Here is a 13,124-nt window from a genome sequence, read left to right as displayed (position 1 = left end):
ACTCTGTGCCCTCTTCTCTTGTGCTCATATCTGTGTGTGTGTGTGTGTGTGTGTGTGTTGTCTTTTGTCTGTTTCTTTTTCTTCCTCTGTTTGTCTTTGTGTGTGTGTGTGTTTGTCTTTGTGTGTGTGTGTTTGTCTTGTATGTGTTTTGTCTTTGTTTATGTTTTGTCTTTGTGTATGTGTGTGTTTGTCTTCTTCTTGTGTGTGTGTATTTGTCTTCTTCGTGTGTGTGTGTGTCTTTGTCTGTGTGTTTGTCTTTGTCTGTCTGTGTGTCTTCGTTTGTGTGTGTGTGTGTGTGTCGTCTTGTTTTTTTTTCTTCTTGTGTTTGTGTGTGTGTTTGTTTTCTTCATGTGTGTTTGCCTTCCTGTGTGTGTGTTTTTCTCCCTGTGTGTGTGTGTTTGTCTCCCTGTGTGTGTGTGTGTTTGTCTCCCTGTGTGTGTGTGTGTTTGTCTCCCTGTGTGTGTGTGTGCGTTTGTCTCCCTGTGTGTGTGTGCGTTTGTCTCCCTGTGTGTGTGTGTGTGTGTGTGTGTGTTTGTCTCCCTGTGTGTGTTTGTCTCCCTGTGTGTGTGTGTTTGTCTCCCTGTGTGTGTGTGTGTGTGTGTGTGTGTGTGTGTGTGTGTGTGTTTGTCTCCCTGTGTGTGTGTGTGTGTGTTTGTCTCCCTGTGTGTGTGTGTGTGTGTGTGTTTGTCTCCCTGTGTGTGTGTTTGTCTCCCTGTGTGTGTGTGTGTGTTTGTGTTTGTCTCCCTGTGTGTCTGTCTGTGTGTGTGTGTGTGTGTTTGTCTGTCTGTGTGTGTGTGTGTGTTTGTGTGTGTGTGTGTTTGTCTCCCTGTGTGTGTTTGTCTCCCTGTGTGTGTGGGTGTGGGTGTTTGTCTCCCTGTGTGTGTGTGTGTGTGTGTGTGTGTTTGTCTCCTGTGTGTCTGTGTGTGTGTGTGTGTGTGTGTGTGTTTGTCTCCCTGTGTGTGTGTGTGTGTGTGTGTGTGTGTGTGTGTGTGTGTGTAGACTCTGAGTAAGGAGGAGTATGCCTGCTGGCTGCAGGGGCACCTGGAGGCTGAGACGGCCATCCAGGGCCGCGAGGAGAGGCTCTTCCAGTCGGCCCTGCGTCTGGAGACGGATCTCCATCTCCTAGGTAACTACTGGGCCCTCACTCACAGCGCTGTCCTCATTCTGCCACAGAGGCAGGACCAGTGGCCAGGGTGGTGTGATGGTCTAACTCTTTACAGTAGAGTCCTGGGCCTTCAGTCACAGCTCTCTGCTACACTACACGACTAGTAGTGGAGCATTATGCTGCATGGTACGACTTAGAACTCACTACAGAGGAATCACCAGTTGGAACTCTTTACAAATGATCACGAGTTCAGATACTAACGGTTGTAGTTTTATTAAGTGGACGTATTTGGTTAAGATAAGAGGAGGAAATATTTTAGAAATGTGGGTAATGTTTGAGTGTGTTTGTTATTGTAATATGTGTTTGTTGTAAGTTGTAGGTGTTTGGGTTATTTGTTTGATTTTACTATTGATTATAGATGTTTATTGTTGCTGTGTTGGTGTCTTTGTTGTTTACTTATTTATTGTATGTGTAGTTGTGTTTGTTATTTAGTTGTTTATTATCAGTGTTTTGTTGTTTATTTTTGTTTATTGAGTTGTTTATTTTCAGTGTGTTGTTTATTGTTGTGTGTTGTGTTTATTTATTGTCGGTGTGTTGTTGTTTATGTCTGAGTTGTTGTGTTGGTGTTGTTGTGCAGGGGCTACAGGCATCGAGGACCGGCTGCAGGACGGCGTCCCGGAGACCATCGCCTCGCTGAGGAAGGCGGGGCTCCAGATATGGGTGCTGACAGGGGACAAACAGGAGACGGCCGTCAACATCGCCTACGCCTGCAAGCTGCTAGACCCCGAGGAGGAGATCCTCACCCTCAACGCAGACTCCCAGGTACTGTGCTGGTCCGGGGCTTCAATGGCCCCGATAGGGTCCAGATAGATTCCTGGTCCGGTGCTTGTAGGGTCCAGGCATGGTCCTGGTGCAGTGCTGGTAGGGTCCAGGTATGATCCTGAACTCCACACCCCCTTGCCCCCCAGCCAATCAGAAAGACATTTTACCGTTTGAAGGACTTAACAGTGCCCTGCTTACCCCGTGCTTTAGGCACTTGATATAGGTGTTGTGGGGGGGGGTGGTATTTCAAGTGCCATATTTATTCATAATGTCAAAATATAACACTTTAAATAATAAGTCAAAGTTAGATCAAACTAATAGTGCATAAATTTCAGCGTTCTTTACACCGTTTTCCGTTCAGGATCTTTTTTAATTAAATCTTTTCAGACTCCATGGCCCCCATGTGGCCCCCGTGTGGCCCCGCCCCTGTTGTGTGTTTATCATCAGTTCTTAGTCTTTTCCTTGAATACTGTGGGAAGTGTCCCTTGACAACTAGAAGTTTAGGCAGAGTTTGAGGGTTTAACTACCAGTCTTTAAATTGAGGTTGAGGCTTGGTCTTACTCAGTCTAATCTAAACACTAGTCTTTAGGTTTAGGCTTAGTCTCCTCCAAACACCAGCCTTTAAATGTATGCCAAACTCGAAGACCTACTATTTGTTTAAATTCACCATTTCGCCGCTCATCCCGATGACCCCTGACCCGGTTCCCGTCTGCCCCCCCCCCCCCACCTCCACCAGGAGGCGTGCGCCGCGCTCCTGGAGGAGAGCCTCCTCTACATCCAGGCCAAGTTCCTCTGCTCCTCCTCCTCCTCCTCCCCGGACCACCCCTCCAAGCAGCCGGCCTTCCACGGCGACCTCTCGTCGGCCTTCCCCCTCTACCCTCCGTCCTCCTCCACCACCACCACATCCTCCTCCAGCTCCGCCCACGCCGCCGCCACCCCCTTCCTGGTGCACCGGCTGGGGCTGGTGATCGACGGCCGCACCCTGGCCTACGCCCTGGACAAGAGCCTGGAGGACAAGTTCCTGGAGGTGGCGCGCAGCTGCCGCTCGGTGCTGTGCTGCCGGTCCACGCCGCTGCAGAAGAGCACCGTGGTGAAGCTGGTCCGCAACAAGCTCAAGGTCATGACCCTGGCCATAGGTACGTTCAAAGACACAATGGCTTGTTGTAAATAGGAGAGGTTTCTTTTGATTAGTCCTGGGCTAAAGACTGGACAGCAGTCGGTGTTTAAAGGTGACATATTATACCACCAGGTGTGAGTGTGATTGGACGTTACACGCCGTTTTGACATCACAAGTGGGCGTGTCCATCTAGATGTATGACGGATAGAGTAGCAACGTTTTCTATAGTCCACTGGGTAGGCTGGTAGACTGATCTATCCAGCACCCATTTAGGTGGTCACGCCCACTTGTGATGTCACATGAGGCCGATTTCCAAAACGGCTTGTAATGGCTTATCACATTCACACCTGGTGGAATAATGTGTCACCTTTAACTGTGGCATGATAACGCTGATAATTGACTGGCTGATGTTGATATTCAACACTTTTTTTAATAAATGTCAAGGACATCGTGTAGCACTGGGGGGAATTTGTGTAAAACATTGTCCGATGTGTAAACAAGACTTATCTGAAATAAATTGGCTTTCAATGAGTTATGGGGATTAGGATGCAAAAAAGGGGGAATATTGAACATCAAACTGAATTCATCATTGTGGATAACTTTTGTGTCTGAAACAACACAAATATATCAAATGTCTCCCAAAGAAATCGATCCGATGCTATGGTTGCCTATAATATTAAACTAAATAGGCAATAATAGTGTGTGTGTTGTTATGTTATCGACTTAATAAAAGCGTGTCATCAGTTAAACACACACTGTGAAGCGGGTAGCCCGGTTGTCATGGAAATGCAAATCCCAGCCGTTAGGCTTCCATGACAGTTTGAACCATGTCGAGGCGGGCCAGTATAGTATAGTGGGAATACGCCACTTCAGCAAGATGACCTCTGAACCCTACCTGCTACTTAATGACCTGTATCTAAATGTCACTGCGAGTTGCTTTGGTTAAAACTGCTGAAGTCCTAAATAGTGGAATAGATGTTTGACTTAGTTGGTACTTAGGGTCTACTTATGGATTCAAGTGTGGCCAGGTTTGACTCCTGCAGTAGAGTAACTTCAGTCACCCTAAAACGGTGCAAAAACGGTACTCAGAAAACCACAATGAGAGTTTCTCTCTGAACTGCATATTTATTATCTCCTCCACTTGTTGTTTGGCAAAGCGAAGACGACCACAAGTAAGCGTGTGTGCTTCCTGCTGTTCTGACTGCTGCTGTCGCTCTTAAGCGTATAATTGGCTTTTCTCTGAGAAGATGGTCATAAACTGTTGTCTGTTGAGAGCACGATATCCGTAGATCAGTGGCTGAGTATAAATGTTGTGCTCTTGTAATGCCGACACATTTGTGCACATAAAGTATTAACCGCAGTGTTTAATTAAAAGGGGTTTAAAAGGGGGATACTTTGGGGCTTAATGATGCGCTGGTGTAATGTATGTGGTGTGTGTGCTAGGACAGCAGTGTGACTTATGATGCTCTGAGTCCGGGAGATTTATTAGTGTCCTCCTGCAGTCAGGTAGGGCTTTTGTTCTTGCCTTCCCAGCGCTTTTCCCCTTTTCCTGCTGTGTTAGCAATGCAGAGAAGAGAGGGAATAGAGATGTTTGCACAGATATGCTACATGCTTCTGCTATGTCCGCGTGGCAGGGCTAACAAAGATGGATGGTGATATGCTACTGCTATGTTAGTGTTAACGATAATAAAGATGGCTGGCCATATGCTACTGCTATGTTAGTGTTAGAGATAGTAAAGATGGCTGGTGATATGCTACTGCTATGTTAGTGTTAGAGATAGTAACGATGGCTTGAGATATGCGACTGCTATGTTAGTGGTAGAGATAATAGAGATGGCTGGCGATATGCTACTGCTATGTTTTATCAGGATTTTCTTTGTTTGTTTGTACAGCAAAACAACCTTGCATGTTGGCCAGACACTCAAAATGCCCCTGATGGTTTAATGGCTTTTGGTTTTCTGGGGATCGAAGATTATTGGCTGACATGCCATAAATAGCAGCGATCCTGAAATGCTATGAAATTAAGGAATGCTAAGGCCTAGGGCACTTACACAGCTGCAGCTCCGCTGGCTTTGGGGACACTCTGGTCCGTCTGATTCCAAGCGGTCTTGCCAACCAAACAACTAGCGGCTAAGAGCTACCGGTAATGGAAACGGTTGTTTAGCGTTGAACCGCCACCACGCTATCCCACGTCTAGGGCTACGATGGCTATCTGAGGCTAGCTAGCTTATTCATTTTATTATTATCGTTATTAATTTTTTAATAAAAGAATGCATTGTCTGTCTTTCTGTCTGTCTCTATCAGGTGATGGAGCTAATGATGTCAGCATGATCCAGGTGGCGGATGTGGGCGTCGGCATCTCGGGTCAGGAGGGCATGCAGGTGGGGCGAGAGAGAGAGGGAGAGAGCGAGAGGGTGATTGAAACATTGACTCTTGGGTAAGAGTCTGGTGGGTTACGTATGAGTTTAGTCCGGTCTGTGTGTACCCTGTGGTGCTAAAGAGTCTGAAAATGAATGAACTGCATTTACATAGAGCTTTCCTACGCACTAAGGCCACTCCATGTGATCTACAGTGTCATTCACCCGCACATAAATTAGAAAACATCCACGCTCCCCGCCATGAAATATCAGACACTGAATGTCTGCAGCGCGGGGCAGGCTACCTCTCTAGCCACCCTGCTAACGTTAATCCTTAAGGCTTAGTTATGGTGCCACATCGACGCAACGCAACGACCACGCCGGCATTTCAACTCAGTCGTGAACCTGTTTTGGTTCTGCGTCGGGTTTTAGCGAGCGGACCAATCCTAGCTGCTGCGTCGCCTCGACGCAAGGTTGCTATTTCTGGGAGGCGCACGTCAGGCCCTCGCGCAAGGAGGGTCGGCAAGGACGTAATGGGTCCGTGAACCCCCTTGCGTCGCGTCGACGTCCAACCACAACTCTACCTTCGTCTCAAGCCTCGGCCAGCAATGCCTCAAGAGCCCTTGCCCTGCCCCTCAACTCTCTTCAGAGGTTGCCATGCCCACCCACCCACCACCCCCCCCCCCTTTTCCGCAGCCCCTCCAGAGCTCAGGTAAGCTCCGCCCACTACTCAGCGGGACGGCGCCCGCTCCTGGCGGTGATGGAGCCGTCCAATTAGCCTCCCCCTCAGAGGCGGCCGGGCGCTGCTGTGCTGCACATCTGCTTAAAGACTGTGCATCCTGTCCCTTAGCAGCGGCGGCCCATCCGTCATCGTTAATAACCGCCGGTCTTAACGAGCCGCCGGCCGCTCCTCCTGCACGCCGAGGGCGGGGCCCCGGTATGATTAACACGCCCGTCTCTCTCTCTCCCGCTCCCCACGTTTTTTTTTTTAAACGCGTCCATTAGGGGCACAGCAGAAGGTAAAGCGGCTCGAAGACGCGGCGTCGAACGTATTCTTCTTGTTGACACTTTGGGTCTGACGGCCGCTGTGTTTCACCGGTGGGGGGGATGGTTGGCGGCGGGAAAACGGCGCCGTGATGAAGGGAGTGTGCTTTTCGGGCGAGACACGCCATCGGGTCTCTTAACGGAGGCGGGGGACTTCCGTCTGTTGTCGTAGCGATGAATCCCCGCCTCCACCCCTCGCCAACCCCGCGGTTGACAAGCGGGGGAGGGGGGGGGGATTCATCGCTACGACAAGCCCAGGTTATGGCGTTAGGAAAGACGGCTTGTGAGTGGAGATCAACCTGATAAATGAGTTGTGAAAACGATATTCTGACCGCGATGGACGTCCCCCCGCGAGGTTGCAGCCCCCGTCAGTGTGTTCCCCTCATCGGCGGCTCTGTCCGGGTGACAAGGGGCGTCCGGATAAGACCAGAGTCAGCCGGTTCAGACCTGCGGGCTCCAGGGTTGGGGCTGGGTTCTCCGGGGACCACAGCAGAACAATGCCCCTTCAAAAGTGCTGCTCTTGTCAACTTTGTTTTTATTTATAGTTTTTGTTATTATCTCTGCCGCGGGCTCTCTCCGGGGCGTCACAGGCCCCGCCCCCCTCACCCGCCAGTCACCCTCACACCCACATCTACCGGCACCCACACCACACTCGCGTCAACTAGCACCCACCCCATACCCTGAGCACCCACATCTACGAGTACCCACACCACACCCACATCTCCTAGCACCCACACCACACACACACACACACACACATCTACTAGCATCCACACCCAGATCTACTAGCACCCACATCGACTGGCACCCAACCAACGGGTTTCTTCCTGGTTCTGTGTAGGCGGTCATGGCCAGTGACTTTGCCCTCCCGCGCTTCCAGTACCTCCAGAAACTGCTCCTGGTCCATGGACACTGGTGCTACTCCAGACTGGCCAACATGATTCTCTACTTCTTCTACAAGAACGCTGTGAGTTCCTCTGGCGCCCTGACCCTTCTACCGTTCCCCCCCCCCCCAGGTTCTCCAGCCACTCTGCTTCCTACATGCTCACTAGTGGACGATTTGTTAGAGGGTTTGTGTTTCCGGGGCGAGTTTATTCCAACAGCACCCTTGAAACTCGAATCCCTTTGGTGCTTTATGGAGGCAGGAGTCCGGTTATTGAAGACATGTTTCAACATTTAAATTTCAAAGCAGTGGGCAAACTTTCTGAGTGCTACGGATCTGTTCTATTCGATTACATGGGGAAGAGGATTATTCTTTAAATACATTTTGGTTGGCTTTTCTCTTTTGAAACGTGGCTGTTTCACAGAGAGCAGAGGAACATTCTGGGATGTTCTGTAAAAGACCCCCTGTTGTTTCTTTGTGGGGGGGGCGGGGAGCGAGCAAACTGTTTCTTTCTGTTCTATACCATGAGTCCTAAGCAGAATCAGACTGTTCTGCTGCATCAAGCCGTCGTGGAACCGGGACCACTTACACTGCAGTAAGCAGCACACAGATCACAGCTATTACCCTGCTTTGTGGAAGCTCCAGCCCGGGGTAGTACTATTGATGTAATGGTAGTACTGATGTGTACTTGAGTGTAATGGCACCTGCTCCCCCGCCCTGGAAGCCAGACTAGCTGCAATCTGGTTAAAGTAAATACACTTGGAGCCGAAAAACAAAATAATCAGAAAGCGCAATGAATTCTTTCCTCGGGATACTTAAGTGGCTCGATGACTGACTGACAGACAGACAGACAGACAGACACTGTGCATTCATCCGTCCACCCATTTTTCATAATGAGTAATTCATCATTCATAAATCTATCTACTGACTGTACATCGACTCACTCCATTTGTTCATCCATTCAGTCAGTAAATTAGCTACCTATCCGTCCATGATTTCATCCATCTATTCATTCATTTTTCCTATCCATTACTTCCCTAACTTGTCCATCTATCCGTCCATTATGTCTTTATTCCATCTAATTTAAACAATGATTTGATTATTTCATTCTCAATCTCATCCATCAATCATAGTCATCCATCTACGAATGAACTCATTCATGAATTGATTACATGAATAATGAATGGATGGTTAACTACAAAAGTACCGATTTGCTCCATTAACCGGTTGATTCCTCCGTTCCCCGGTGGCCGTCTCCCCAGATGTTTGTGGCGCTCATCTTCTGGTTCCAGTTCTACTGCGGGTTCTCGGGCTCCTCCATGGTGGACCAGTGGTACCTGGTGTTCTTCAACCTCATGTTCTCCGCCTTCCCCCAGCTGGTCACCGGGACCCTGGACAAGGACGTGTCCGCCCGCACCCTGCAGGCCCTACCTCAGCTCTACATGAACGGGCAGAACTCGGAGGTAGGAAGCGACCGCGTCTGGGTTCACCGCGCCGAGGTCGTGGCGTCATTTAGAGTTGAAAACGTTGAATTGTCCCTCTGCCAACTAACAGGGAGCCCTCGTTGTTTGAAGACACCATGTCAGGCCTATCATTTGTGCGGGGCTGGATAGTCCAGTGGTCTAGGGCAGGGGTGTCAAATTCAAACTCACTGAGGGCCATGTGGAGGGCTGTGAATAAAATCAGGGGCCAGACAGTTTTTCCGTGTGTGGGTAATTCTTATCAGCATAACTGATTAATAAAGCAAAATAGTATTTATCAAGTGCTGAACAAGGTTTTTGTATTGATAACTGCATAATTAAACAAACCAGATTTGCATCACAGTACTTTTGTCTTTAACGAAACAACAAAAAAGATCTTTTTTACCAGCAAAACTGATTAAAAAAGCAAAATAGTATTTATCAAATGCTGAACTATTTTTTGCATAAAATAACTTCTCAATTAAACAAAACACATTTGCATCACAGTACTTTTGTCTTTAACAAACAAAAAATATCTTTGTTACCAGCAAAACTGATTAATAAAGCAAAATAGTCAATGCAACAAGTCATATCTCAAATTGTATGGCTTACTTTGGAAACTTGAAACGACAACAATAGGTCCTATAATGCCAAACCTAAGCAAAATAGGCACTGTGCTTGCTATTTAATTAAACTCTTATTAGACACTCTGCACCTTTTCTTAGAAATGATCTCGTCTATTCTAAGCTTAATGTCATTTGCTATGGCCACTTTCAATATCGAGACCAGATGCTGGTCTATGAGGCGGGATCTGTGAGATGTCTTGTTCAGTTTCATTTGGGAGAACATCTGTTCGCACGAGTAGGTGCTTCCAAACAGACATGATGCGTGCAGCCTGAAGGCGACCTGTGGCATTGATTCAGGGAGTAGAGGTGCAAACTCAGCAGCCCCAACTGACTGGTACTGGGTCTTCGGAGCACCGTTACATTGCAATTCAATGAGTTCCAACTGCAAGTGCTCAGGTGCAGTGTCAACATCAATTGCAAATGGATTTGCGAACAGATCAAGGTTGAATTTCTGTGATTCAAAATCAGCAAATCTCCTGCTGAATTCCGCTTTGAGTGTGTTCAGTTTGTCAGCATACACTTTGGTCTGGAATGGGATGGTGACTGTGTCACTGACTGACTGGAAAGTAGGAAAGTGAGCCAAGTTGCCTTGGCGCATCTGGCCCTCCCATAGACCCAGTTTCATTTGAAACGCCTTTACTGAGTCTCGCATTTCAGTGATCAGCTGCTTTCGTCCCTGGAGTTTTACATTCAGGGCATTGATGTGCTCCGTTACGTCACACATAAACGCCAAGTCGCTCAGCCACTTTTCATCCTCAAGCTCGGGGATGACCTTTTGTTTGCTTTCCATGAAACGAGCGATCTCAACGCGGGTATCATAAAATCTTCGCAACACTTTCTCCCGACTCAACCAGCGCACCTCCGTGTGGTATGGCACATCCTCGTACAGTTTTCCTCCTCTAAAAGTGCCCTGAAATGCCGGCGATTCAAGCCCTGTGAACGAATAAAGTTCACAGTTTTGGTTACAACTGTCATTACATGTCTCATGCCCAACACCTTTCCACAGAGGGTTTCCTGGTGGATGATGCAGCGGTAGGCTGTCAAGTTTCCTCCCGTGCGCCCCATCTTCTCTCGAACCAAACCAACCAAACCACGGACCTCCCCGCACATCGCAGGTGCACCATCCGTTGTCAGCCCAACATGTTTATTCCACTGCAATTCTGATTGGTTGATGCACCGTTCCACTTGTGTGAAAATATCCTGTCCAGTAGTTGTCCCGTGAATCGATTTTAAATCCAAAAGTTCCTCAGTGACGGAAAACTGAGCATCCACCCCCCGGATGAATATGGAAAGCTGGGCAGTGTCCGTCCTGTTTGTACTCTCATCTGCAGCCAACGAATACGAAACAAATTCCTTGGCTTTAGTTTTTAGCCGGATCTGTAAGTCGGAGGCCAGCTCATTCACCCGACTAGCCACGGTATTTCGGGAGAGGCTGATATCTGCAAATGCCTGCTTCTTGTCGGGGCATACAACATCGCATACCTTTTCAATGCAATTTTCAATAAACTCTCCCTCTGTGAACGGCTTACATGCTCTTGCTATTTCCTCCGCTATTATAAAGCTTGCCTTCACAGCTCCCTCAGACTGACTGTTGATGCGAGTAAACATGTTTTGCTGTTGTTGAAGGTTGCATTTTTATTCTTTGACTTTTTGCAGCCGCTGTTCCATGTCCATGTTTCCATAATGCTCATGCTTCGTTTCGAAATGCCTCCGAAGGTTATACTCTTTGAAAACTGCCAATGCCTCTTGACATACGAGACACATTGGCTTTTTTTTGAATTCACAAAATAAATATTCTGTTTCCCATCTTTCTTGAAATTGTCGATATTCATTGTCCACTTTTCTTTTTTGGGCCATTGTTTATGCTAGCTAGCTACCTTTGGAAAGGCAGATAGCATTTACGTTGTTTGTATTGTCTCTGCGTGAGAGTGTGAGAGTGGAGCGTGGGAGTGGAGCGCTGCAGCGCCTCCTGTGTTTCAATGTTGTATTGTCATGGACGTAAATTTAAACACCAGCGCACGGGCCACATTAGATTGATTGTCAGAATTTATTGGCGGGCCTGATTAAAAGTCGTGGAGGGCCATGTCTGGCCCGCGGGCCTTGATATTGACATATGTGGTCTAGGGTGTTTGACTCCCAGCCGAAAGGTTCTGGGTTTAATCCCGATGTTAACAGTCTACCTGTAGGCATCCTTGAGCAAGGTGTGCCCACGCCCCTAGCTGCTATTTGAAGTCCTTAATTCACTGTAAGTCGAGTTGGGAAATAGTGCATCTTACTCATCCGTATAAGTAATATATTCATTACGCAAGATTAATCCACAGCCAGCGAGGTGTGTGTGTGTGTGTGTGCGACTACATTGTGTGTGTATCTCCATTGTGTGTACTAAGCTGTGTGTCCTGCAGGAGTACAAGCCATACATGTTCTGGATGAACATGATGGATGCCTTCTACCAGAGCCTGGTCTGCTTCTTCATCCCCTACTTCGTGAGTTCCCTCCGTGCCGCGCTGCAGAGCACGCAAACAAATACAAATAAGATCTACCTGACTGAAGACCGTACATGATTTGATGAGAGGTGTGCGTGTGTGTGTGTGTGTGTGTGTGTGTGTGTGTGTGTGTGTGTGTGTGTTGAAGGAGGGCGAGTGGTGTGAGTGTGCAGGGACTGTGTGAGTCCAGGTGGTGAACAGCAAAGCAGAAACCCTGTAAAGCTGCCATTCAGAGTTTGTGCACAATGCAGCAAAAAACTACATTAGATATAAATGATTTATCACAGGGTACTAACACTACACCTTCCTCCATACCCCGGTGCCTGGCCGGTCCCACACACTCAATATTCATCTCGCTCTGTGTAATTCTGTAACTCTCTAACTCTCTCTCTCTCTGTCTCTGTCTCTGTCTCTCTCTCCCTCTGCCTCGCGCTCTCTCTGTCTCTTGGTCTCTGTGTCTCTGTCTCGATCTCTCTCGGCCTGTCCCTCTCTAGGCCTATGCTGACTCTGACGTGGATTTGTTTACGTGGGGGACCCCCATCACCACGCTGGCCCTCATCACCATCCTGCTGCACCTGGGCATCGAGACCAAGACCTGGGTAAGACACCGGGGAACAAGCCCCCCTCTGACCTTCAGCAAGCGAACTCTGCCAATGTTTCCATCCTGCCTGTATTCCATGCAGTTCAGCGCATCAACCCATGTGCTGAACACCGCAAACTGTCCCAACAGAAACGTGGCCGCTCCTCCTCCTCCTCCTCCCGCTGCTCCCTCCCTCAGAGAATGAATGCGGACCAACTTGTTGGCGTGTTCAGTCGCATGGGTACCACTACAATATCTTCGGCTGATTAGATGGAGACGCAGCTGTCGATGCCATATAACACCCCAGACAGCTACCCCCTCGATCCACCTCTACCACCCCCTCCATCGAACTCATCACCCTCTACCCAGCTCTCTAGCCTCCCTTCCACCCAGAAACCGCCTCCTCCATCACGCCTCCACCCCCGCTACACAAGGGCACTACACATTGAGACGTCTAGGTGGAGGTCGTCAAGAAGGCGGGGAATTACCTTTTCAATTCAACTTTATTCGTATAGCCCTTAATCTCCATTACGGTCTCAAAGGGTTTAAAGGCAAAATATTTACGACACGTCCTGTTCCTGTTTAGGCTCCGTACTCTTCTGTGTGGTGGTGTGTCCCAATCGGACCATTTATTTATCCTAGTTATC

General features: G+C 48.3%; 1 protein-coding gene across 2 annotated transcripts in view; it reads left to right on the top strand.

Moving 5' to 3' along the window:
* Nucleotides 1-13,124, top strand: part of atp10a (ATPase phospholipid transporting 10A) — a 41,091-nt gene that overhangs the window by 24,050 nt on the left and 3,917 nt on the right. Inside the window, exons 12-20 of one of the 2 annotated variants that reach the window (XM_079739165.1) lie at nucleotides 1,000-1,126; nucleotides 1,743-1,927; nucleotides 2,664-3,063; nucleotides 5,349-5,425; nucleotides 7,287-7,412; nucleotides 8,591-8,791; nucleotides 11,817-11,897; nucleotides 12,392-12,496; nucleotides 12,628-12,718. In XM_079739165.1, the coding sequence (XP_079595291.1) occupies nucleotides 1,000-1,126; nucleotides 1,743-1,927; nucleotides 2,664-3,063; nucleotides 5,349-5,425; nucleotides 7,287-7,412; nucleotides 8,591-8,791; nucleotides 11,817-11,897; nucleotides 12,392-12,496; nucleotides 12,628-12,718 (1,393 nt within the window). The remainder of the gene's footprint in view (nucleotides 1-999; nucleotides 1,127-1,742; nucleotides 1,928-2,663; nucleotides 3,064-5,348; nucleotides 5,426-7,286; nucleotides 7,413-8,590; nucleotides 8,792-11,816; nucleotides 11,898-12,391; nucleotides 12,497-12,627; nucleotides 12,719-13,124) is intronic. The other variant, XM_079739164.1, reaches the window with a different exon arrangement.

This window comes from Pollachius pollachius (genome assembly GCF_949987615.1).
Source record: "Pollachius pollachius genome assembly, chromosome: 7".
Lineage (NCBI taxonomy): Eukaryota > Metazoa > Chordata > Actinopteri > Gadiformes > Gadidae > Pollachius > Pollachius pollachius.
This window is presented reverse-complemented; position numbering and strand designations above follow the sequence as displayed.